Here is a 27,721-nt window from a genome sequence, read left to right on the forward strand (position 1 = left end):
GAAAGTATTGATATCTGCATCTTCTTTGATCCAACTAGGATGGTATAGGACTTCTGAGAAGGAACTGAGAAGGAATGGTATGGGAATTGTGTTTGGAAAATCTATGAAAACCATTATAAGCCTCCGTAGAATATCCAGGGAAATGTCCTAATAGGGGTCCCCTAAAAGGGCATCTGAAGTCTCCCCACCACCTGAGAACATACTAAGACAGCCACCTCTGCCATGGAGACTCCATAAGAAATGGGACCCTTTGGAGTTGTACAATGTACAACCCTAACAACCACATACAGCAGCCCTGCTTGTTCAATTCATGGATGCATTTCAATGACCACATATATTTTTGTCTCATATACATGGACAGCCTTCACTTCAAGCAGAAGGTGATATGTAAATATTGCTAAACAAAAACAAGAAAAGGCACCATTAGGGAGCAGATAGAGAATTCTTTCATCTGCCTTAGGTCTATGCTAAAGGAATCTCCAACCTGTCTTGAGAAGTGTCCAAAGCCCTTCTTGTCCCTCCCTACAAGTCCTCTGGCTCCTCAGTCCACTGTTCTCTGCTCTTCTGACTAATGCCCTGGCTCTGGATCCAATTACTCTACGGACCTCATGCAGTGCATGTCCAGAACACACTGGTCTTTATTAAAGAAAACCAAAAATTGATCCTTGTAAGATCCTGAAGAACAGTTCTATTGTGGGCTTTTGTTAGACCAAGACGTGTCATGGAGGAGCCGGCCTTGAAAACAGCACTGTGGACTGGGATGCTTCCAGGAAGGTGAAGAGCTTGACATTATCACCCAGCTTCCAGGATTCCTCAGTGGGTTTGATCATATAGAACAGATCGCCACAGTGCCTTTCTCCGCTCTATCCCCTCCACTAGATAGGAAGCCCTAGGGATGGACTGTTTCTCTTATTCATCATTGTATTTGGGGGATACTGAATATAAAGTGGTATTATTTTCAACTTGGTTGCAAAACAAGAGTTCTGTGAACAAAATCTTGCCTTTGATGTGAATTTCCCTAAATACTCTCCTCCGGACTCCCAGCCAGCTCCCTCTCCTGGGGAATGGGATAAAGAGAAACCTCTCCGAGGACCCATGTCTGTACCCTGTCCTCCTAAGCATGCGTCAGCGAACACTTTCTCCACTAACATTTCTTATCACCACAACAACATGAAAGATTTAGAACTGCATAGGTGAGGAGTATTTTATAATTCATTCTGTCTTTTTACAAATCATAAAAATAGGTAGCAATGGCCCACTCAAGAGAGGAAGAAACTGAGGTTTGCAGCACTATATGCATCTACCAGGATCAGTCACCTAGAAAGAGCTAACACTGGAACTGGAACCAATTAATGACTCCAAAGTATATGTATATGTTCTTATTAATCAAGTTCTCTTAACACCAAGCATGAACATTTGCCTTTTGATAGAAGATACAGAAAGCCCAGAAGCCTCACAAAGTGCAGAATTAAGCATTGTTCTGGATGAACAACTGGGGAAAGACCCTGTTCCTCAGTCAACTACTGTGTACTAACAATGAAAGCTGGGCAACCCTTGTGATGAATCCTGCTCATTTACTCCTATCTCACTTGGCTACTTTTTCTTTTACTTCTAGGACATGGTGACTACAGCTTCTACCTACCTGTTTGAGGCCACAGAAAGAAGATTTTTTTTCAAGAATGTATCTATATTAATTCCTGAGACTTGGAAGGAAAATTCTCAATACAAGAGGCCAAAACATGAGAGTTATACACATGTAAGAGTCAAAATCTGCTCTTATAAATTATTTTCTGATGCTTTCCAGTTTTGCCACTAATTGTTTAAAGTCTTTTTCACTATCATAGTTCTACTTTTATTAAACAATCTTTTTAAACATTCTCAGGCTGATGTTATAGTGGCCCCACCTATTGCCCCAGGCAGAGATGAACCATACACCAAGCAGTTCACGGAATGTGAAGAGAAGGCAGAATACATTCATTTTACTCCTGACTTTGTACTGGGAAACAAACAAAACGAATATGGACCTGCAGGTATGAATTTTGAATCCTAGGAATTTTGTTCCTAATATGGTTGAAGAAAATCATAAAACTAATTGGTATATTACTGAACCACACTTTCCAAGCTCAATGAAGCCCTCAAAGCTACTCAACAATAATTTTACTTGGCTCTTGTGTGCTCCATTTTTCACTTCCTGTAGCAGCTGTTTTGAAACTCTAACAGTTTTTCTCAAAGTCTATAGTAAGAGTGACTGATGGAGAGCCTAGTAACCTCCATTTCCTCTCTCTGTAGTCAAACTCATGTCCACCAACACCTCTTCTCCCTCCATCTGTCATAAAAGAGGAAGGCTCCTCCAATTTATAAGACCAGTGCCTTATCTGAGCTCTCAGTCTTCTCCCATACCTCACATCTTCATCCTATTGTTTATTTTCCCCTCTTTATTTTGTAAAGGGAAAATTTCATATTTTAAGCTCATAATTCTATTTCCTCCTCTCCGCTGCCTCATGCCCTCACTCCTTCCTCCTTCCTTCTTATTTTTCTTTTAATTTTTACAATGACATACTTCCAATTTAATTGATAGTCACAAGTGTAACAAGTAAAAGGAGTCTTGTTGATGGGCAGACTCTGATTCAGTAAGTACAAGGTGGGCCAGTGATTCTACATTTCTCTTATGCACCCAAATGGTGTTGATGCTGCTGGACCCCAGACCACATTTTGAGAAGAAAGAGCAGCACCAAGGCAATGAAAAACTTATAAAAACCATCCCAGGAAGATTAGAACGGGCATTCTCTGGGATAGCCATATACCCAGGTGACATTCCCCAATCAGTGTCCTAATCTCTAATTAATACAAATTCACACACACACACACACACAGAGCAAGAATAGAGACTTAAGGAAGAAACATGACTTCTTCCTAACATGGACCTTTTTGTCCTGCTTTCATTTCTTAATGAACTACAGAAATAACTCTTGTAGCAGAACAACTGTTAATTCTAATACCTCCTTCTCAGGGCACAGCAGAGTGCTGGATCTGAAGTGGAGCAGCTGGGTCTCGAACCGGTATCCATATAGGACACCAGCACTTCAGGCCAGGGCATTAACTCGCTGTGCCACAGCGCCAGCCCCAATCTCCTTTTTCACCTCTGATTGCTCTAAAGATTTTCCCAATAATACTAAAAGCAATTTCTAATTATATCCTTTCTGGACCTCAATCTGCAGATTTATCTTTATTTTTCCATTCATTTTGAGATTCTTATGGAAACAATTTTATTCTAATTCCCTCTCTCAAATGCTTTCCAAGTCATGGACTGTATCTTACACATCTTAATATTTCTGAATGCATTTTATTTCACTGAATATATATAATTAATACTTATTTATTTCATTAATGCCTAACAATATGTGTCACGTACCAGAAATAAATAACTTAATTTTGACATCACCAAAATTATACTTGGTCTATAACAGTGTTTGTCAATCTTTTTTTTTAATCTTCAACTTCCTAAGGACCATTTTTACTCATTTTCTCCTAATTGCTTCCTCATCTAATCAGTACAACTGTATCTATGCCATTTTGTCTGCCAAAATCCAAAACCCAAATCCTTATATATGCTGCCAATTGCAGATACTCTATAGATGTCTTAACGATTTAATATATTGTGGAATAAAAAGATAATACATTGTATAATGTAATATAATGTAATGAATGCAATATCCTTTTATATAAACAAAAATATAAATGCTGGTAATTACTGAAAACCTAAACTTAAAATTTTGCAGTTCAAAGAATGAAGTTCTTAAAAATATTTGAAATGCAAATGTTGTCACTTGAATTATGATTATTGACTTGAACCATTTATCCACAGGTAGAGCATTTGTCCACGAGTGGGCCCATCTCCGCTGGGGAGTGTTTGATGAGTACAATGAAGATCAGCCTTTCTACAGTGCTAGCTCAAAAAAAATTGAAGCAACAAGGCATGGATATTTAAATTTTCTTAGATGACTTCAGTCTGTACATTTTCTTATTTTCCTTATTTTGATTTCTTTCAAATAGCAATCATTCATTCTTGTCCCAATGTAGATCATAGACACTGTATCACAAAACAATGATTTTCTTTAAGAAAATGTATCTTAAAGTAACAATGTGCCCTATTTTACAACTTTCTACTGCAGCTGCCAGAAGTCATTTACATTGCAGTTGCCACGATGTGAATGGACTTACCATACCTTGAGAGAAGAGCAAAGGTGTTTCCATTACACTAGAACCAACATAAATGGTTAAGTAGTGCCAAATGGGGGCTGAGTAAGAAATCCAACGCCCTCAAGGAGCCAAGCAGGAACTTCTTAGAGATTTATGAAGGTCATTTGAAATGGAAATGTACCATCACAGTTACTCAATGGTGGGGGAAAGTCAGTGTAAAATTGGGTGTCAACAGTCTCAACAATGTCAGATGTCCTGCTGGGGCTGGAGACTTGTCATAAGTGTGCAAACTGAAAGACATGATTTCAAGCATGTATTTTAAAGACTATTATGGTTACTATGTTTACTTATTTAGTATTTACTTGTCTAGTCTCTGTGGCAGCATATTCACCATGACTGTTCATACGGATTGCTGTATTCTATTCACCAAGTATTGGGACAACAGAAGCATGGACCTGTTTAGGAGATTCCCTAAATGACTGAAATCCAGTCAGCACTTCCTGAGTTTGAACTGGAAGCACCTTGAAGAGATGGATTATGATCACTTGCCAGTGTATTTGTTGAAGTCACTGCCCCCTTTGCTCAACTCCTTGCCATAAAAAGAAATGCCTAAAATGCCTCCATCAACCTTTATCCATCCTCCTTGATAACACTTCATTCTCTGCTTCCATTGAAATTTCCTTGTGGCCAAAAATGTCTCCTAAATAATCCCAGCACTTGTAGCTATTCACACCTCATTCTTTTGGGGAAATTTTCTTTTTAAAAAAGAAATCTACAAAGAGCTTCAAGCTAAAGAGGTGCTTACAGTGAATGGTTTAACAAGTTCCCTCATCTAGATACCTGTGGTGCATTCTCTACCACTGGGCCAGGTAAAGAGATAGCTGAGCAAGAGGGCAGCAGGTTTAACTCCAGCAGAGAACACTGCCATGGTATATTATCTGGAGGTCTTATTTGAAATGTCCCATTATAATTGAAAAAAAGCTAATTACTTTGATGGGAACTCTTATGCTTTACTATCATGATAGTAAGTGCATAGTACACACAGAAGGAATACTTTGATGTAAAGGACATTATGAATAAAGGGTTTTTAAAAAGTATTAATGATTCAATTGCTTCAAAGTCTGTCACATATTTCCAGGTGTTCCGCAGGTATCACTGGTATAAACAGAGTTTATACATGTCGAGGAGACAGCTGTTTAACAAGAAATTGCAGAATGAATACTACAACAAAACTGTATGAAAAAGATTGTCAATTCTTTCCCGATAAATTTCAGACAGAAAAGGCATCCATAATGTATATGCAAAGTATCGAGTCTGTAAGTATGCCATTCATTGCCTCCAGAATTTATAATCAAACGACATGTTATCATATTTTAAAAAAATCTGTGCAAGTAGCATGAGAGTGAAATAAATACTATAGTGTTTTTTAAACATTGTTGACACATAGTAATATTTACACAATTAGTGTTACCTAGTATCATTAATATTATTTAGGCTTGTGCACATTACTATAATACTAATTCACATTTATTGTATTTCATCCAATAAGCAATATATTTATAAAATATATTTTAATTTTTCATATTTTTCTATTTTGTTTATCTTTTAGGCTGTTGAGTTCTGTAATGAAAAAAACCATAACAGAGAGGCCCCAAACTTACAAAACACAAAGTGCAATTTTAGAAGTACATGGGAGGTGATCAGCATTTCTGAGGATTTTCAAAGCACCACGCCCATGGAGGGAATTCCCCCTCCACCAGCCTTCTCACTGCTGAGGCCCAGACAAAGAACTGTCTGCTTAGTTCTTGATAAATCGGGAAGCATGGCTGTAAGTTCATGGGCCCATTTCCTTCTGGACATGAGGACGGGAGAGTTACTGAATGCCTAGGACCACTCTGAACTCTTATCCTATACCTGGATTGTTCTAAGCAGCATGGAGTCATAAAATATCGAACACAATATTGAAGTAAAAGAATGATGCTGGTAGAGTTAAAAAGACCAAATTCAAGGGTCTCTGTATTTTCCCAGAATAGGAACAATTGACTGAGGAGAGCTATAAAACCCTTCAGTAAAACTTTAGTTGGGACGGCACTGCAGCTCAATAGGCTAATCCTCCACCTGCAGTGCTAGCACCCCGGGTTCTAGTCCCAGTCGGGGCACCGGATTCTGTCCTGGTTGCTCCTCTTCCAGTCTAGCTCTCTGCTGTGGCCAGGGAGTGCAGTGGAGGATGGCCCAGGTCCTTGGGCCCTGCACCCACATGGGAGACCAGGAGAAAGCACCTGGCTCCTGGCTTCGGAGCAGCACAGTGAACCAATGGAAAAGGAAGATCTTTCTCTCTGTCGCTCTCTCTCACTGTCCATTCTGCCTGTCAAAAAGAAAGAAAGAAAAAAAAAACGACTTTAGTTGGAAAGTCAGTACTAGAGATGGGAATATGTAATTGCTTTTAACCATGGTTCTTTTACTGAAAATGCTTGATAGAAATGAAGATAGAGGGAATGGTGGATGTTGAGTTCTATTTCAAGTCAAAGAAAAGAATCAGTCAGAATTCCTAAAAGGGATTTATCTAACATGCACCACTGTATAATTCGTCTATTTATTATCAAAGACACAACAGAAAGCTTCACCATATAGCATGTGTGACAAAATGGACCATTCATTCATTCTACTATTACTCAGCAAATGGCAAATATTATGTTAGGTTTGTGAATAGAGATCCATGTCCTTGATACGTTCCTAGTTCAATAAAGTTTTTTCTCTCTCTTTAATTGGTTAAGTCATACTCAACCTTCAAAACTTGGGAGAGACATTCACTTCCTCCAGGACATGGAACTGGGCTTATAGGCTGGACTAAGCCTTTCTTTTAGTTCTCAATTATGCCCTGTGCCTTTCTCTAGTATTCTATACTATATTGAAATTACACATGATTCTACAAACTAGATTGGGAGCTCCTCTAGAGATTGGAGCCTTGTGCTATTTATCTTTGTATTTCCATTGTTTATCACATAGGAATGATCAGTCAATAATTTTTTAAGTGAGGAGACTACAAACAATTAAATGCAATGCAATAAGGCACCCAGGAGGATGACACATTGGAGACAGAACACAGCATGCTGAAGACCAAGAATAAAGGATTTAACAAATGAGGGGGTGGCAATTGAAAAGGGCAGAGAATGATAGAAATGAAATGAGCCACAATAACCCAGAGCTCCTTAGCGAGGACAGCAAAAGGCTAGACACCAGCACACACAAGTAGTCCAGGAGCGGCACTGTGGAGAAAAGAGGCCCCTGATTGGGGAAAGATAGGCAGACTTCTCTAGTTAGGATACCGGTAGAACCAGATTTAAAGGTAAAGTAAAATGGTGGAGAGAACCCCAGATCATGGGGATACAGGGGTTTAGTCAGGGAGATCAGAGGGAAATTTGCGTGTGGTTTGGGGGAAGCACTATAGACCAATGTAGTGATGAGGTACTGGAGAAGACCTATGTGTATAAGTGCTACAGAGCCTGGGCAATCACCTAGGAAAGAGGGATGTGAGTCCTGGTGGGTGACCAAAGAGCCAATTCCAGCTCCAACCCTCTGGTGAAGAAGTGGTTGGGAGAGGTTAGGAGTGAAAAAGAGAAAGTGAAGTAGAGACTGGGTCTCTCAGAATTTACCTGCTGTTTGGGCACTTGTCACCTTTTGGGTAGTCTAGTCCTCAATTAATGTGGCAATTGCATTCTTTGGTTAGAATATGAGATAGTCTGGCTAGATTTGAAACTCTAGGCTATGATTTCATCTTAGAAGAACAGGTACAGATCATATAAGATGTGAATCATGACCTACATTGCCAACTCAATCTCCACCCTACCCTTCGAGCTCTAACTTGGTTGTTCAGCAGTCAATAGTCAGTTCTGGTTATGGTTTGTGTTCTTAAACTGTCTTATATGTGTCCCATAATACACATATTTATGTATTTAAATTTTGAAACAAAATGCTTTCTTTAGTAATACCAATTAATATTCAAATAGAATCCTTACCAATAAATTTTATGCACTCACATTGTCCTGTTAAAACCACTTGACCATTTTTCTTGTCTTTTTTTCCCATCAGAATTACGATCGCCTAAATCGAATGAATCAAGCAGCAAAATATTTCCTGCTGCAGGTTGTGGAAAGTGGATCCTGGGTGGGGATGGTTCACTTTGATAGTACTGCCACTATTAAAAGTCAACTAATCCAGATAAAAAGCAGCAGTGAAAGGGACATGTTGTTGCAGAGCTTGCCTACAGTGGCTGCCGGAGGAACTCAGATCTGCCTGGGAATTAGAGCTGCATATCAGGTAAAAACTATGCTGCAGACAGACTGTTCCTTGTTTCCAGATGTTTTATGTTAAGTACTGCTGAACACACCTGCTGCCTAATTTTCACATAATTATTCCTAAGAAGTCCAGGATAAAACACACCGAAAAAAATATCACTTGACCATTTTCTAGTGAACTGAAATGAATGAACTGTGGGTGAATAAGTGAAAGAGCCACTAGACTGTAAGTCCACTGAGGTCTGGGACACTGCTGTCTTGTTATGTTATAGCTGGTGCTAAATAAGTGTCAGTTAAAACAATAAACAAACATGGATATAGAAGTCATTAACTTTGAGACAGTGAAGGTAGTTATATGGAATTATTGCACTTTGAACTAGTCCTCATTTTAGTTTCTGTGACATTCAGCCAGGGCAAGCTGGTGTTTTAAATAGCAGATACAGCAAGAACTGTTGGTCATGCCCATGATAAGCTACATGAATTACAGCATGAACTTTGACACCAGAGTAGTGGACCTGCTACTCACTCATTGTATCATAAGAAACTCCTTAGTCTCTTTGGAGTCTCTGTACATTATCTATTAAAAAATAGAAAATAGGAATTTCTACCTCATATAATTATTATGAGAACTAGGTGAAACGTTATATTTATATACTGACAGCAATATCTACTGTATGATAGAGTAACTGTATAATGTATAAATGTGACTAATAATCTTCTTTTTGGCTGGCGCCATGGCTCAACAGGCTAATCCTCCGCCTAGTAGCGCCCACACACCGGGTTCTAGTCCCGGTTGGGGCGCCGGATTCTGTCCCGGTTGCCCTCTCTTCCGGGCCAGCTCTCTGCTGTGGCCAGGGAGTACAGTGGAGGATGGCCCAAGTGCTTGGGCCCTGCACCTCATGGGAGACCAGGAGAAGCACCTGGCTCCTGCCTTCAGATCAGCGCGGTGCGCCGGCTGCAGGGCACCAGCGGTGGCGGCCATTGGAGGGTGAACCAATGGCAAAGGAAGACCTTTCTCTCTGTCTCTCTCACTGTCCACTCTGCCTGTCAAAAATAAATAAATTTAAAAAAATCTTCTTTTTATTCAGTGATCATCCGAACTCATCATTGATAACAATTACATCATTTTTCTGATTAGAAATCTCTGTCCCTTCACAGTCTATAAAGTTACGTCTGAATGCCTCAGTCTGAAGTTATTCTAATGTCTCCTATCTCCTAATAAAAGTGCCCTTATTGATCTTTTTAGCCATTTCTCTCAGTTCTCCCCTTTGGATGTCCCATCCTCCAACCAATGCCACACGGGTTGTTCTCCATGCTGAGTACTGACAGTTCCATCCCTTTCCCATGCATTCCTCAGCCTACAATGATGCCTTCTTCACCATCTTTGCATGGTAAATGTCTACTGACTATTTAGAGCCTTTCACCTTCATAGAGCTTTGCCTGCTCTCCCCAACTCCATTGAATCTCTCTCTTTTATGAATTGAATGACAATCTGGTATAGGTTTGTAACCCAAAGGCCTGTATTCAAACTACAGTTGTCACTCATTAGCTTTGTGAGTCTAATCAAAATTCTTCACCTTCCAAGTCTTTTTTTTTTACTTTTATTTAACAAATATAAATTTCCAAAGTACAGCTTATGGATTACAGTGGCTTTTTCCCCCCGAATAACTTCCCTCCCATCCACAACCCTCCCATCTCCCGCTCCCCCTCCCATTCCATTCACATCAAGATTAATTTTCAATTCTCTTTATATACAGGAGATCAATTTAGTATATATTAAGTAAAGATTTAAACAGTTTCCAACCACACAGAAACACAAAGTGTAAAGTACTGTTTGAGTACTAGTTCTAGCATTAATTCACATTGAACAACACATTAAGGACAGAGATCCTACATGAGGAGTAAGTGCACAGTGACTCCTGTTGGTGACTTAACAATTTGACACTCTTGTTTATGGCATCAGTAATCACCCGAGGCTCTTGGCATGAGTTGCCAAGGCTATGGAAGCCTTTTGAGTTCACTGACTCTGATCATATTTAGACAAGGTCATAATCAAAGTGGAAGTTCTCTCCTCCCTTCAGAGAAAGGTACCTCCTTCTTTGATGGCCCGTTCTTTCCACTGGGATCTCACTCACAGAGATCTTTCATTTAGTTTTTTTTTTTTTTTTGCCAGAGTGTCTTGATTTCTATGCCTAAAATACTCTCATGGGCTCTTCAGCCAGATCCGAATGCCTTAAGGGCTGATTCTGAGGCCAGAGTGCTGTTTAGGACATCTGCCATTCTATGAGTCTGCTGTGTATGCCGCTTCCCATGCTGGATCATTCTCTCCTTTTTAATTCTATCCATTAGTGTTAGCAGACACTAGTCTTGTTTATGTGATACCTTTGATTCTTTGACATACTTGGTTAAGTTTATGCCAAGGTATTTGATTGTTTTTGTGGATACTGTGAATGGGATTGATCTTAGAAATTCTTTCTCAGCCATGGCATTGCCTGTGTATACAAAGGCTGTTGATTTTTGTGCATTGATTTTATATCCTGCTACTTTGCCAAACTTGTCTATGAGTTCCAATAGTCTCTTAGTAGAGTTCTTTGGGTCCCCTAAATAAAGAATCATATCATCTGCAAAGAGGGATAGTTTGAGTTCTTCCTTCCCAATTTGTATCCCTTTAATTTCTTTTTCTTGCCTAATAGCTCTGGCTAAAACTTCCAGAACTATATTGAAGAGCAGTGGTGAGAGTGGGCATCCCTGTCTGGTACCAGATCTCAGTGGAAATGCTTCCAACTTTTCCCCATTCAATAGAATGCTGGCCATGGGTTTTTCATAAATTGCTTTGACTGTATTGAGGAATGTTCCTTCTATACCCAATTTGCTTGGAGTGTTCATCATGAAAGGGTGTTGAATTTTATCGAATGCTTTCTCTGCATCTACTGAGATAATCATATGGTTTTTCTTCTGCAGTTTGTTAATGTTGTTGTTGTGTTAATGTGTATCATATTGACTGATTTGCGAACATTGAACCATCCCTACATACCAGGGATAAATCCCACTTGGTCTGGGTGGATGATCTTTCTGATGTGTTGTTGCATTCTATTGGCCAGAATTTTATTGAGGATTGTTGTGTCTATGTTCATCAGGGATATTGGTCTGTAATTCTCTTTCAATGCTGCATCTTTTTCTGGCTTAGGAATTAAGGTGATGCTGGCTTCATAGAAAGAATTTGGGAGGATTCCCTCTTTTTTGATTGCTCTGAAGTTTGAGAAGAATTGGAGTTAGTTCTTCTTTAAATGTCTGGTAGAATTCAGCAGTGAATCCATCTGGTCATGGGCTTTTCTTTGTTGGGAGGGCCTTTATTACTGTTTCAATTTCTGTGTCAGTTATGGGTCTGTTTAGGTTTTCTATGTCTTCCTGGTTCAATTTAGGTAGGTTGTATGTGTCCAGGAATCTATCCATTTCTGATAGATTTCCCTGTTTGCTGTCATACAACTCTTGTAGTAATTTCTGATGATTCTTTTTATTTCTGTGGTGTCTGTTGTTACGTTTCCTTTTTCATCTCTGATTCTATTGATTTGGGTCTTTTCTCTTCTTTTTTTAGTTAGTTGGGCCAATGGTATGTCAATTTTGTTTCTTTTTTCAAAAAAAAAGTACTTCATTTGGCTGATCTTTTGTAACGTTTTTTGGATTCAATCCTATTGATTTCTTCTCTGATTTTAATTATTTCTCTTCTACTAGTTTTGGGTCTGGTTTGCTGCAGATTTTCTAGATCCTTGAGCTGCATTGAAAGCTCATTTATTTGGTGCCTTTCCAATTTCTTGATGTAGGCACCTATTGCTATAAACTTTCCTCTTGAAACTGCTTTTGCTGTATCCCATAAGTTTTGGTATGTTGTGTTGTTATCCTCATTTACTTCCAGAAAGTTTTTGATTTCTATCTTGACTTCTTCTATGATCCAGCATTCATTCAGGAGCATGCTGTTCAGTCTCCATGTGTTTGCATATGCTCTAGGGATTTCTGAGTTGCTAATTTCCAACTTCATTCCACTGTGGTCTGAGAAGCTGCATGGTATGATTCTAATTCTTTTAAATTTGCTGAGACTTGCTTTATGGCCTAGTATGTGATCAATCCTAGAGTAGGTTCCATGTACTGCTGAGAAGAATGTAAATTCTTTATATGTAGGATTGAAAGTTCTTTAGATATCTGTTAGACCCATTTGGGCTATATTGTCAATTAAATCTGCTGTTTCCTTGTTGATCTTCTGTCCTGTTGATCTGTCTCTTTCTGAGAGTGGAGTATTGAAGTCCCCCAGTACTATTGTATTGGAGTCTAAGTCTCCCTTTAAGTCCCTTAACAAGTCTTTTAAATAAACCAATGTCTTGTAATTAGGTGCATATACATTTATAATAGTTACATCTTCCTGTTGAATTGAACCTTTATACACTATATAGTGCCCCTCTTTGTCTCTCTTAACAGTTTTTGTGTTAAAGTTTATTCTGTCTGATATTAATATGGCTAAACCAGCTCTTTTTTGGTTTCTGTTGGCATTCAATATCTTTTTCCAAACTTTCACTTTCAGTCTGCATGCATCTTTGTTGGAAAGATGTGTTTCTGGTAAGCAAAAAACAGATGGGTTTTGTTCCTTAATCCATTCAGCCAGTCTGTGTCTTTTATTGGAGAGTTGAAGCCATTAATTTTGCCCTGTCATTTTCCCAAAGATATTTCTAATATATGCTTTGAGCTTCCTGTGATCTTTTACTGGGAGGTTTTCTTCCTTTACCTTCTTTCATATTGGTGACTGTGCTTCTGTGTTTCTGTGTGTAACACATCTTTAAGCATCTTTTGCAGGGCTGGGTGAGTGGCGACAAATTCTTTCAATTTCTGTTTGTTATGAAAGGTCTTCATTTCACCTTCATTCACAAATGAGAGCTTTGCAGGATATAATATTCTAGACTGGCAGTTTTTCTCTCTTAGTACCTGGGCTATATCTCATCATTCCCTCCTAGCCTGTAGGGTTTCTGATAAGAAGTCTACTGTGAGTCTAATTGGAGATCCTCTGAGAGTAATCTGATGTTTCTCTCTTGCATATTTTAGAATCTTTTCTTTCTGTTTCACTGTGGTGAGTTTGATTACAACGTGTCATGGTGAGGATCTCTTTTGGTCATGTTTATTAGGGGTTCTATGAGCTTCCTGTACTTGGATGTCCCTGTCCTTCTCAAAACCTGGGAATTTTTCTGCTAGTATCTCACTAAAAAGGCCTTCTAATCCTTTCTCTTTCTCCATGCCTTCAGGAACTCCTAGAACCTGAATATTGGTTTTTTTTAATAGTATCCTGTAGATTCCCTACAATATTTTTTAGATTTCTAATTTCCTCTTCTTTTCTTTGGTTTGACTGTATACTTTCCTGTGCTCTGTTTTCTAAGTCCAATATTCTCTCTTTTGCTTCACTCATTCTGTTTTTAAGGCTCTCTAATGCATTTGTCATTTGATCTATTGAGTTCTTCATTTCATTTTGATTTCTCTTCACTATCACAATTTCATGTTCTACTAGTTTCTTCATTTCATTTTGATTCTTCCTTAAGATTTCATTTTCACAAGTGAGATTTTCTACCCTGTCCAGTAAGGATTTCTGTAGTTCAAGAATTTGTTTTTGAGAACTTCTAAATGTTCTTATCATAAATTTTTTGAAATCCATATCTTGCATTTCCTCTATCTCTTCATCTTCATAATCTTGAATTGGGGCATCTTGTTCATTTGGCGGTATCATAATGTCTTTCTTGTTCATGTTTCCTTGGTTTCTGCATTTGTTTCTTGGCATTGTGGAGATATTCTTTGGTTTCTTCTTTTTTTTTTCCTCACTGTGGTGGCTTTTCTCATTATACTATGATTCTAGATTAAGTGGACTGTCTGCTTTTGATGGATCCTTAGAGGATTGTGATGGATGTGGCCAGAGAGCTCTGTTCAGTGCTTCAGGGTTAAGGGTGTGCCAAAGGTGACACACCTAGGTTTAGCATGGTAAATCTTCTCTCTCTCTCTCTCTCTCTTTTTTATTCAGAAGGGAAGTAATTCTGCACAGCTGAGCTATTCTCCTTGAAGGCAGTCAGTGTCGGAGCTCTGGCCCCTGTGGGTATAATATTCGTCTGTTCTGTCCCAAGGACCACACAAAGAATCTCTGCAGTCCTCAGTCCCCTACAATCTCCCACCGGGTTGCCAAGGTTGCCAAGTTTGTGGCATCTCAGGCACTCCGTGAGTTCTCTCACACACCCTCATTGTTTGTTTGTTTGTTTTTTTTTCACAGTCTTAGTTCATCAGCTCCACACATTCACTAGGCCTTAACCTGCTGTTATTTCTCCCCACCAGAGTTAGGTTTTTCTGCTTGGCTGGGGGCGGGCGCAGCCCAGAGGTGGCACAGCTTTTACGTATGTCCAAAATGGCGCCTGCTCTTTGCCTTTCTAAGGTGAGTGGAGAGAGAATCATGTCCATACCAGTCCCTTTTATTTTTTTTTCTCTCCTCTAGTTAGCCTGGTGAACTTTCCCCCACGGGCTTTCAGGCCTCATTCCCTCTAGGCCCTTCCTGCCACTTCCCTGCCAGTGTCTTGGGCTACTGAGGTTTTACCTCACCTCCCTTTCTAGTGCTGGTGTGTAGACTTAGTGACTGGGGTCCCAAGCCATGGGTGCCCGTGCCCTCCACATAGGTCCATTGTGTCCCACTAGTTCTGGAAGAGTTTCCTCTGCAGTTTTTTCCCTAACTCTTCCATGAAACTACAGGATCTCCACTTTTATTAAAGTATCTTTTCCCAGACTATCATTGTGCTCCCTTCCTATCCCGCCATCTTGGAGCTCCAGCAACCTTCCTAGTCTTCAATTACCTTATTGGTAAAACAGAATATTGAAAACTAACACATGGAGTTCTTCATGTTCAAATTTACTCAGCATCTATTTATTGGCTGTCTGCTCTGTGCCAAGGAAATTTCCTCTGCTCTTCTGTGCATGCTGTACCAGTGGGAAACAGATGAAGCCTAGGTAACAGAAGCAGTTGTTGCAGGCAATGGAGACAGTGTTGTGAAGGAACAAGCAGGGAGATGTGATAAGGAGTAATGGGCACAGAGGGGAATTGCTTAAGATAGGGAAGCCCCTGAGGCCTGCTCTGAAGGGTGACATTCAAGCTGAGTTAGAGAATGAGAAAGAGCTCAGTGTTCAGGCAGAAAGGAAAAATATAATGTTCCTTATTAAGGGGGGGGGGCCTGGGGACTGGATTGTTCTAACAATGGTAAAGCTACTGGCATGGGGTTTGGTAAATGAGAGGGAAAGAAACATGGCTGGAGAGGTAGAAAACATCTAAATCTTTCAAAGATTCAAAAATGATAAGAGGATTGTATTTTAAGCAACACAAAAAGCTATTAATAGGTAAAAAGCATCAGAGCATGACAATCAATTTATGTTTCAGAAAGGTGACTCTGGTTGTATGTATGAATTGTAGGGAGGTGATCAAGATGGCAGCAGGCAGACTGAAAAGCTTGGATGTGTATTAAATTTTAAATGTACAACATAGATAACATATCTCAAGTGCTCACTGAATGGTAACATTATATCATTCTAGTTCTCTCAAACAACAGAATATTTTGCCATGCACTTTAATTGTGTATTGCTCATCTCTGTATCTTTTCAGTTCTTGTACAAAGCTCAGTAAATAGTAAATTGCTCTCAATTCTTTCCACAAAAGCAGGGACTATGTTGTTTCTGATGAATCACAGTGCAGTGACTGACACATTCCAAGTGCTCAGTGAATGAGTTGAACTCAGGAAAGGGAGAGGTGAGGGACAGAGATCTCCCTTCATCTTTGGAACTTTGTTTTATACTTAAATGTATGGGAGAAGTTGGGGAGTGAAATATAAAAGGCATAAACATATAAAAGTGTGCCCCTACTTTTCCGTTTGATTTCAGTTCATGCCATAGTACATTTCCCATATATTAAAACATATGTAATATTCACTGTTTGCCTCAAAATATGCAAAAATTATATTGATTGTGGCCAATTTATTCTCTGACACCAGTTTTATTAGGGACTTCTATATGTCAAATCTGCTTGTGCAATACATCAAACACTTTCATCATTAGGGTTGAGGTAGATTTTTGATGAATCTAGCTGTTTGTGCAGCAGATTTCATACGTGGAAGGTTTCTCAGAGTAAGTCCATTCAAAGATGGCAGAAATATATTTAACCTCACAGTCTGCAGTTACTTTTTGGGTAACTGGTTGACTTCAGTTTTCCAGGATGTCAAGTTCATTTAGTCTTTGCAGGGTTTTCCACAGTCCTGCTCCAACCTAACTTCATTTAAGTAAATATTCCCTGCAGCAAGGGGTGAAGAAAAAAATTCGTGTTTAAGATTTCCTGGGAACTGCTGATTGCAGTTTCCATGATTCTACAACAGGAGCGCTCTCTTCTATTCTGCAATGTTTGTTCATTTTCTCTGTACTTTTTAAAAAATAATTTCCTGTCATTCTATTTGATCTGAAGCACCTGATGGTAACTCTGTTCTAAATTATGTTTACAGGTATTTAAACAACAAAATTCTGAAGTAGATGGATCTGAAATAGTGCTGCTGACCGATGGGGAGGACTCAACTGCCAGCAGTTGTGTTAATGAAGTAACAGAAAGTGGGACGATAATTCATTTTATTGCTTTGGGACCATCTGCTGATGCATCTGTAATACAAATGAGTAATTTAACAGGTAAAACATGATCGATATACCCCCAGGCCTTCAATGGCAATGTGTAAATGTAGAGACTGACAATGGAAGAATTGTTCTCAAGCTCCCACTCAGTAGGGGTAGGGACCAAAGTCAAACCAGACCCATTCTCTGTTCTGGTCTTCAGAGTCTGGATGGTTGGAAAGTCAAATAAAACTGAAATCAATTCACGTAATCATATAACATCGCTTTATAACAGAGAGAATATAGAAAAGTAAAGTTTTGTGTGAACAGAGGAAGATATGAATGCCCTCAGAATTGTATGGAGTAAGGGAAAGAAGGCATGAGAAACTAGGTGACTTCTAAGTTGGGTCTTGTTCAACATATTGAATTTCTCTGAGAAGAAAAAAGGGTGAGAATTAAAAGTTAAAATGAAAAAAAATTAAAGGGATGATAAAAATGAGCAGGTTGTGAGGAAAAAAATAAAAATAATATTAAAAAATGAAACAAAAATGAGGAAGAGGGGGAAAAAAGAAATGACAATGCAAGGCACATGGAGAGAATGGTGACCCCACGATTCCAGAACATAGATTTTTCTATCCACAAGACCAAAGCAGGGGCTGTGGGGTGAGAAAATGTAACAGAAACTCAGGTTGAATAGAACTAAATTACAATAAAATTTCTACATAAATATTAACTATAGCAGCTGTTCTTTTAAATACACAAATGTAATGAATACCAATTCTGTTTCCAAGGCCTTCTTGAACATAATGAAGAATACATAATTTATGAATGTCAGTTCTTGCATTTATTGGTTTTAATGATGTCAAATAGAAACTTGCTTTTGAAGGCTTAGTTGTTGCTTCAAGCTGTTGCTTCAAGCTGCATTCATGGCCATTGTGACATATATTTCATTTCTAAGTATTCCTCCTAAAATAGTACTTTTTTTGGACTTGTCTCCATTGCTTCCCTATTTTCCTCTCTCCTCATTGCCAGGTATTGTCAGAGCAGGTTTTTAATCTTTCAGATTTTGTGTTTCTGGTCTACTCTGGCTGGAAAATGTGAAATCCGACTGTTCAAATGGTATCATAAACAAGAGCGAATAATTCCCCTAAAGAGCTGTGTAAATTCTGCATGGTTAAATGCATAGAATCTTAACATATTCTTTTATAGTCAATGGTTTTCTGATGTACTTAAGCTAGCTAAGAATCTGATACTGAGGTGTTAAGTAGCCTTACACTTCCTAGTTACAACATTTTTTAAAATGGAATTTCAGAATTAATCTTTACATCTATTGCACTTTGCTCTATTTTAATAACACATACTAAATGATGATTTTGCTTATGCTGTTAATTCAAAAATCACAAAAATGTGATAAGTACTTATTTTTTTTTTTATAAAGCAACCTAAGTGATGACACATTTATCTTTTAGGAGGAAGTCATTATTATGCTTCAGATAATGCTCAGAATAATGGCCTCATTGATGCTTTTGGTGCCCTTACATCAGAAAATGCTGATCTCTCCCAGAAGTCGCTCCAGGTCAGAGTTCCCCTCTGTGTGTTTTCAAGTTTGTGTCTACAATAGCTAAGAAATGTGCTTCCTTTAAGTTTTGGAATCTTTAGTTTTCTCAAGGTGAAATTTTATTAAAATCAAAACCCATCTGAACTAGAAATTATTTTTAGACATGGGGAAATTAAGTGGTGACATAGAAGAAACACTATTTCTTTCCATATTTCCATAGTGTTAAGACATATCATCAAACCTAATAGTTCCAAATTTTCTATCAAAAAATGTATATATAAAATACAAAACAATTTATTTCAAAAATTAAAAAAAAACAAAAAAGGTAAGTAGGAGGACAGTTTGAGGAAGGGAGTGAGGGAGACAAGTATGGCTATTTTACTGAAATTATATCTATGAAATACATGAAATCTGTTGTCTTTATGTTAATACAAATTTTTAATTACAAAAATATTTTTTTCCAAAGTTATGCACATATTTTTCTGGGTGCATTTATTTAAAGATTTATTTGTTTATTTGAATGTCATTGTTACAGCGAGAGAGAAAGAGAGGCAGAGAGAGAGGTCTTCCATCTGCTGGTTCACACTCCCATTGGTAGCAACAGCCAGAGCTGCACTGATCCAAAGCCAGGAGCCAGGAGCTTCTTCCAGATCTCCCACATGGGTGCAGGGGCCCAAGTACTTGGGCCATCTTCTTCTACTTGTTACCCAGGCTATGGCAGACAGCTAGATTGGAAGTGAAGCAGCTGGGACTCAAACCGGTGCCCAAATGATATGCTGGCACAGCAGGAGACATTTTTACCCACTACGCCACAGCACTGGTCCCGATCTGAGTGCATTTTTTAAAAAGTCCCATGGTCCCAGATTTCCTCACCCTTCACTGTAATGAAACAGTATCTTTGGGCTGGCGGTGCGGCTCACTAGGCTAATCCTCTGCCTGTGGCGCCGGTACTCTGGGTTCTAGTCCCGTTTGGGGCACCGGTTCTGTCTAGGTTGCTCCTCTTCCAGTCCAGCTCTCTGCTGTGGCCTGGGAAGGCAGTGGAGGATGGCCCAAGTGCTTGGGCCCTGCACCCGCATGGGAGACCAGCAGGAGGCGCCTAGCTCTTGGCTTGGGATTGGCACAGCGCACTGGCAGTAGCGGCCATTTGGGGGGGGGGGGGGGGTGTGTGAACCAACGGAAGGAAGACTTTTCTCTCTGTCTCTCTCTCTCACTGTCTAAGTCTGCCTGGCAAAAAAAAAGTATCTTTGGATGCTTCTATCAATGATTTCCTATTTCTTATCTAACTCACTTTGTTTCTGCTCAATCACTGAGCCATCAAAAAGCGCTACCTGGTAAATCATCATGAAGATGATTAACACAAACAGAGGCACACACCCACCTAACAGCTAATTCTTCTCTGGAGTTGTAGCACCCTTTAGTGCTAAAGGTTTGCTTGAGTTTTTGCCACAATCACTTTGAATAAATAACAGGATCATAAACTCAACTGTAAAAGCCATGCTTCTGCTCTAAGGCTTTTATTAAATCTTGTTGTTTCTTCAGATCCTGTGTTCCGCAGTTGCTAACTGACAATTCTCACATCCTACTCAGCTTTCAGGGAGATCACAAACCTAAGATGATATCACATATGAAAACTTATTCTTAGGCCACAAATCAAATTAAGAGATAACTGTAAAAGAAAAAAATTATCTTCTGCAGTCATTAATTTTTAAATATATTTTTGAACAGCTTGAAAGTAAGGGATTAACACTGAACAGTAGTTCCTGGATGAATGACACTGTAATTATTGATAGCACAGTGGGGAAAGACACATTCTTTCTCATTACATGGAACAAGCAGATTCCCGACATTTCTCTCTGGGATCCCAGTGGAACACTAATGAAGACTTTCACAGTGGATTCTAACTCCAAAATGGCCTATCTCAGTGTACCAGGAACTGCAAAGGTAAGCAATCATCTTTTATATTTCCTCTGAAATTTCTTTAACTAAAAATAAACTGTTTAATATTGTAATTGTAAATTCCAATGACTGCATCATTTTTAAAATTAAGATAATATCCAATGCACTTTCAATGCTCAGTGATTGAGCAGAAACAAAGTGAGTTAGATAAGAAATAGGAAATAGTAATCTTGATAATTATGACATCAGGTAAAGGAAGAAAGAAGGTATGTTTCAGTAGGAAAAAAGAATAGGTAGTATAAGTAGAGCATTTCGGAGGGAATGTGGTAGGAGTTCATGCAATTTGGTGTGCAAATAGCTGGAACATCCTTCCTCAGTAGCCCTACCAGAGTCATAGAATCTGTGGATTCTGAGGTCAAAGAATGGGACCAAAACCAAGGCAAACATTCCAAAAGTTATTTTTTTCAGTTGAGACATTGAAAAGTGTACACACCACAAATGATAAAGCTAGAGCGCCCTGTCTGAACTGGCTCAACTCTTATTCATTTACCTTAGTAACCCTAAAAAAAAAACCAAAAACAAACAAACAAAAAAACAAAACAATAAAGAAGCCTGCTTCTTTATTCTACACATGCATAGATTTGTTCTAGACATGCATAGAAAACCCAGAAAAGAACTTGACAACGGATACTTACTATGTTTTCATTGAAATTTTTAGGTAGGCCTTTGGACTTACAGTGCTCAGGCCACAGCAGACTCAGAAACATTAACTATCACAGTAACTTCTCGGGCAGCAAATTCTTCTGTACCTCCAATCACAGCGAACGCTAAGATGAATAAAGACAACAACATCTTTCCCAGCCCAATGATTGTTTATGCAGAAGTCCTTCAAGGCTATGCACCCGTTCTTGGAGCCAATGTGACTGCTGTCATTGAATCTAATAGTGGGAACACAAAAGTTTTGCAACTTTTGGATAATGGTGCAGGTAATACACAGGGTTTTGTAAATAAGTCTGTGTTGTGCGCCCTAGTGGCATTGTGGGCAATAGCACAGGCACATGAAGAACTTATTTAGATTAAGGAAGAATAACAGGCCAGCAGGGAATTCTATCCAGGTGACACCTGGAAACGAAATAGCACATTGTCTCACACACTCAGCAAATACAGTTTATTGTCATCACTATTGTTTGGCACCTACACAGCCAGTGTCTGTCACCAGCTTAGGAAGGTCTCATTCAGGAGGTTGAGAACAGCATCAAGAAGTCTGGGCAAGAGTTTTTCTCAGGGGGGCATTGTCTAGAAAGTCTGGGCAGAGGGTGAAGCTCAAGCAGTCAGATGCAGTCAAGTGGTAGATCTCGGGCCCCTGGCACAGAAAAGGAGAGAAGCAAGTGTGATTCCCAACAGATGGAACGAAACACAAATATTGTCTGAGAACTGAGGCCCAGGTAAGCTAGAACCACTATGACAGAGGAGGGATCATGGCTTGGGCATCAGACACCAGGCCTGACTGGCAGGAATCAAGAGACAGACCTGGCCATGCTCTGTGTCCTTGGTCTATTGGAAGAATGGTGCTGAATGACCTTTCTCTCAGACTATGGATTGTTCCAGGAAATGAACCTTCTGTTGGGAGTCAGTGAACAAGGAAATAGCCAAGTTGATAGACGTCTGAATTATTACATTATTATCTTTTGCAATATAGATTATTAAGTCATATTATAATTCCATCTTAATCTGAGTTAACCCTGAGAAAAACCAAGAAGAGCAAATTGTCCTTTGGTATACCTTAATGCCTTCTGCAGATATAATAACAGTTCCACAACTATCCCCAGCCTCTTCTTTTTCCACAAAATCGTTTAAAACTTACTGCATCTTATTTCATTTCTCAGCATTTTGCCAGATGACTAGTAAGCTAATTTGGAATGTCTTTTTTAAAGATTTTTTTATTTATTTGAAAATCAGAGTTATACAGAGATAGAAGGAGAGGCAGAAAGAGAGAGAGAAAGACCCTCCATCCGCTGGTTCACTCCCTAATTGGCCACAACGGCTGGTTCTGTGCCAATCTGAAGGCAGGAATCAGGAGCTCCCTCTGGGTCCCCTACATGGGTACAGGGGCTCAAGGACATGGGCTATCTCCACTGCTTTCCCAGGCCATAGCAGAGAGCTGGATCGGAAGTGGAGCAGCTGGGACTAGAACCGGTGCCAGTATGGGATGCCGGCACTGCAGGCGGTGGCCTCACCCACTACACCACAGCACCGCACCGGCCCCATGGAATGTCTTTTTTTTTTTTTTTTTTCCAGACAGGTAGAGTTAGAGAGACAGAGAGAAAGGTCTTCCTTCCATTGGTTCACCCCCTCAAATGGCCACTACAGCCGGACTACGCCAATCAGAAGCTAGGAGCCATGTGGTCTCCCATGTGGGTGCAGGTGCCCAAGCACTTGGGCCATCCTCCACTGCCTTCCCTGGCCACAGCAGAGAGCTGGACTGGAAAAGGAGCAGCAGGGACTAGAACCCGGTGCCCATATGAGATGCCAGTGCCACAGGCAGAGGATTAGCCAAGTGAGCCAAGCCACTGGCCCCCCCCATGGAATGTCTTTACTGAAAAAGTTATTGATGATTAACAGTGGCTCAGAGCAGGCATTTACAAAGTTCAGTATAAAAGTGATGATTTGGAGAGTTTGTTAAAAAAGAGAAATGTGGGGACCTTCCCTAGGAAATCTAGGAAATTGTAGGTGCTGCTGGTCTAACAAACTTTCTTTCAGATCTTTTGTCTGAGAGGATTAAAATCCCTAGAGAATGTGTTTGCAATTTAACAGGTGATTCAAATAGCAGTGATATTAAAAAGTAGACATATGGGGACTGGCGCTGTGGCACAGTAGGTTAATCCTCTGCCTGCGGTGCTCGCATCCCATATGGGTGCCAGTTCTAGTCCTGGCTGCCCCTCTTCCAATCTAGCTCTCTGCTATGGCCTGGGAAAGAAGTGGAAGATGACCCAAGTCACTGGGCCCCTGCACCGGCGTGGGAGACCAGGAAGAAGGACCTGTCTCCCAGGCTTCGGAACAGTGCAGCTCTGGCTGTTGCGACCATATGGGGAGTGAACCAACAGAAGGAAGACCTCTCTGTCTGTCTCTCCCTCTCACTGTCTGTAACTCTACCTCTAAAATAAATAAATAAAATATATTTTTTAAAAAAAAGTAGACATATGATATAAAATTCCTGAGCTCCCTCAAGTATTTATTCTAATAACAAATGGAATTTTCCATTGTCAGACCAGGAAGTTAACAGATTTGAAAAGCAAAAGCTGAGAAATGAAGGAAAAAAAAGAGCTGTTGAAATAATACCAAATAAGTATTTTAGTTGACTATAATGAAAATTAAATTGTACAGAAAGATACTTTTTCCTTAGTGGGAGACCTTGATGTAGACAGAGGGATGACACAATTATGATGTTTACATAATGTAACCTGGTAGAGAAACGGTAAGAAGAGTGCCAAAATAATCTGAATGTAATTTCATAAGAGATAGAATGGTGAGGCGTTTATATATATATATATATATACACACATATATATACATATATACACATATATGTATATATATAGTAAATATAGAACTATATAGTAAATATATATAGTAAATATAGAAACATCAATGCATGTTACACAGATAATACTACAAATATCAAAATAACCCAAAGATAGCAATTCAACAACGTGTTGTTTGGCAGAGCATAATGGAAACATTCACCAAAGGGTCAGTCCCAAACTATTGAGTGTAATCTAGAGAATATGTTTATAAAGGCCAATGCTTGTCTTGGGAAGTTTATAAACGTATCTTTTATTTATAGTAATAATGTGTTCCCTTCATTTCTATAACAAGGTGCTGATGCTTTCAAGGATGATGGGGTCTACTCCAGGTATTTTACAAATTATACAGAAAATGGCAGATACAGCTTGAAAGTATGGGCTCATGGAGGAACCAACTCTGCAACCCGAAGCTTACGGCGTCCATTGAACAGAGCCATGTATATACCAGGCTGGGTAGTAGACGGTGAGTAACTCATGATATCTGGAACCCAGTGAAAGCTTGATGAATGTTGTCATTTGATACCATTAAGTTTCAACCGAATGGTAAAGTCTTGAACTTGACACTTATAGGGCATATCAGCATCCTGGGAACTCAGGATTTCTATGTCACAGTCTTGAGGCACTATTTCTTCTCTTTTTGTACTTAAATCCTTCAGTTGATTGGCTGAGCCCCATCCACATCAACTGGGATAATCAGTTACGGTATAACAGGGGAGGGGCCAACATGGCAGTATAACAATAGGACTTTCCAAGTCCCGTGGAGCAAAATAGATAGTTAACAAGCAAAGGGGTTACAAGCTGGCAACGGAGTTGCAGTAAGTTCACACAGAGAAGCCCAGGAGTCCAGCAGAGAAGGGTAGATTCACAAGGTAGGAGCTAACAGAAAGGGGTAGTGGTAGTGGTGGAGGCACTGTGAAGGTGCAACAAAGGTGCAGCAGAAACACTGAACAAGGAGATCGGTGCCACCCCCTCCAGTGAACAAGGTGAGAGGTCATGCGTCCATGGAGCTGTGGAATGCAGCGGGCGACAGAGCTTGGCAAACTGCGTTTGAAGCTCCAGGTGAGATGAAGGAGAAAATTACAGGGTAACAAGCAGAGAGATCAGGCATGCCCTGGCCCATTTATGTCTCCCACCTCCCCGAGCCAGACCTACAGCTGGCAGGGAGAAGCCATATTGATAGTTTACATTTTCAAGTATAAGCAGGATGCTGCCACCTTTGCCTCTTGTGCACACACCCATCAATTGCGGGGGTCATCTCACTACATCCCCCACCCAGGATAAAAGATCACTACAGTTCAGAGTGCTTTCCTCCCCACCACACAAGCTGTACAACAAGTAGTCTTTTTTAAAAGATTTTATTTATTTATTTATTTGACAGGTAGAGTTACAGTCAGTGAGAGAGAGACAGAAAGGTTTTTCTTCTGGTGGTTCACTCCCCAAATGGCCGCAATGGCTGGAGCTGCGCCGATCCAAACCAGGAGCCAGGTGCCTCCTCCTGGTATCCCATGTGGGCACAGGGGCCCAAGCACTTGGGCCATCCTCCACTGCCCTCCCGGGCCACAGCAGAGAGCTGGACTGGAAGAGGAGCAACCAGGACCAGACCCAGCATCCATATGGGATGCCGGCTCCACAGGCAGAGGATTAACCTAGTGTGCCACAGCACCGGCCCAAAGGAGTATTCTTAAACATCAAAAACTTCAGCTCATTTCATGAACCAGTGAGAAGCAAGCCTGGCCCCAGTAGGCGGGGCTTAGTGCACCAAAGCTCTGGTGCACTCCATCATGTTCTAGAAGTAAACAGGGATCCAGGAGACGAGGCTGTGTGCTCCCACTTGCAACGCACAGACACATAGCAGCTCAGAGCAGAGGGAAATTGCACCATAGGCAGAAAGTCACAAATTAAAGGTAAAATCAACCAGAAATGCTGAAAAACATAGGAAAGTTCCTGAATAAGAATAAGGAAGACTATATGATGTCCCCAGTTGAACAGTATAAGTCTTCTATAATGGCAGCTGAAGAAGAAGAAATAGAGGGTATACCAGGAAAGGAATTCAGAAAATTAATAGTCAGATTACTTAGAAGTAATCAAAATAAAATAATGAAATTATTAAATTATTAATTATTATTAATTATTATTAATTATTATATTAAAAAGTAATGAAATTCTAGAAATGAAGAATTCAATAGATCAAATAAAAAATGCAGAGAAAAGTCTTAACAAATCACAGCTGGATATTTACAAAATTCTATCAAACAACCCAACTTATGGATCCTAGGAATTCCAGAAGGTTTGGAAAGAGAAAAAGAATTAGAAGGCCTTGTTAATGAAATAATAACAGAGGACATCCCCAAAATAGAGAATGAAAGAGACATCCAAGCGCAAGAAGTACACAGAACTCCCAAGACATGACCAGAAAAGAACTTCACCAAGACACATAATAGCAAAACTCACCTCAGTGAAACAAACAAACAAACAAAAAAAGATCTTCAAATGTGCATGAGGAAACAACAAATCACCTTCAGAGGAAATCCAAATAAATTCACTCTGCAATCCTCATCACAAACCCTACAGGCAAGGAGACATTGGCAAGACATAGTCTAAGTCCTAAGAGGAAAAAAAAAATGTCAACCCAGAATACTCTACCCTGCAAAACTCTCATTTATGAATGAAGGAGAAATAAGGATCTTCAGAAACAAGCAGAAATTGAAAGAATTTGTAACTATTCACCCAGCCTTACAAAAGATGCTCAAGGATGTGCTATACACAGAAACAGGAACATCATTACAAAAGAAGATGAATGCAGAAAATAATCCAGCAAAAGAACAAATGAAATCCAAAATACACAAATAGTACTATTTACAAATATGGCAGGGAAAAGTCAGTACTTCACACTAGTCACACAGAATGTAAATGGTATCAATTCCCCAGTTAAAATTCATAGACTGGCCGAATGTATTAAAAAAGAAAGCCCATCTATTTGCTGCCTACAAAAAACACTTCTTATCAACAAAGACACATGGAAACTGAAAGTGAAAGGGTAGAAAAAGATAACCCATGCTAACAGAAATCAAACAAGAGCTGGTGTGGCCACTCTTATAATCAAACAAAACAGATATTAACACAAAAACTATTAAAAGATACATAGAAGGACACTATACAATGATTAAAAGATCACTCCAACAAGAAGATGTGACTATTATAAATACATATGCACCTAACTATTTAAAAGAATTATAGGCCAGCACCATGGCTCAATAGGCTAATCCTCCACCTGCGGCGCCGGCACACTTGGTTCTAGCCCCAGTCGAGGCACTGGATTGTCCTGGTTGCTCCTTTTACAGTCCAGTTCTCTGCTGTGCCCCAGGAGTGCAGTGGAGGATGGCCCAAGTTCTTGGGCCCTGCACCCGCATGGGAGACCAGGAGAAGCACCTGGCTCCTGACTTTGGATTGGCGCAGTATGCTGGCCGCAGCACACTGGCAACAGCGGCCATTTGAGGGGTGAACCAACGGAAAAGGAAGACCTTTCTCTCTGTTTCTCT

General features: G+C 39.7%; 1 protein-coding gene across 1 annotated transcript in view; it reads left to right on the plus strand.

The window, feature by feature from the left end:
* The window catches only part of LOC133760835 (calcium-activated chloride channel regulator 4-like), a 35,216-nt gene that overhangs the window by 3,930 nt on the left and 3,565 nt on the right, over positions 1 to 27,721 (plus strand). Inside the window, exons 2-12 of the mRNA XM_062193429.1 lie at positions 1,616 to 1,756; positions 1,883 to 2,030; positions 3,866 to 3,974; positions 5,339 to 5,516; positions 5,810 to 6,028; positions 8,290 to 8,517; positions 17,045 to 17,222; positions 18,614 to 18,720; positions 20,428 to 20,643; positions 21,317 to 21,584; positions 24,475 to 24,645. Coding sequence (XP_062049413.1) covers positions 1,616 to 1,756; positions 1,883 to 2,030; positions 3,866 to 3,974; positions 5,339 to 5,516; positions 5,810 to 6,028; positions 8,290 to 8,517; positions 17,045 to 17,222; positions 18,614 to 18,720; positions 20,428 to 20,643; positions 21,317 to 21,584; positions 24,475 to 24,645 — 1,963 coding nt within the window. The remainder of the gene's footprint in view (positions 1 to 1,615; positions 1,757 to 1,882; positions 2,031 to 3,865; positions 3,975 to 5,338; positions 5,517 to 5,809; positions 6,029 to 8,289; positions 8,518 to 17,044; positions 17,223 to 18,613; positions 18,721 to 20,427; positions 20,644 to 21,316; positions 21,585 to 24,474; positions 24,646 to 27,721) is intronic.

Source organism: Lepus europaeus, chromosome 5 (genome assembly GCF_033115175.1).
Source record: "Lepus europaeus isolate LE1 chromosome 5, mLepTim1.pri, whole genome shotgun sequence".
NCBI lineage: Eukaryota > Metazoa > Chordata > Mammalia > Lagomorpha > Leporidae > Lepus > Lepus europaeus.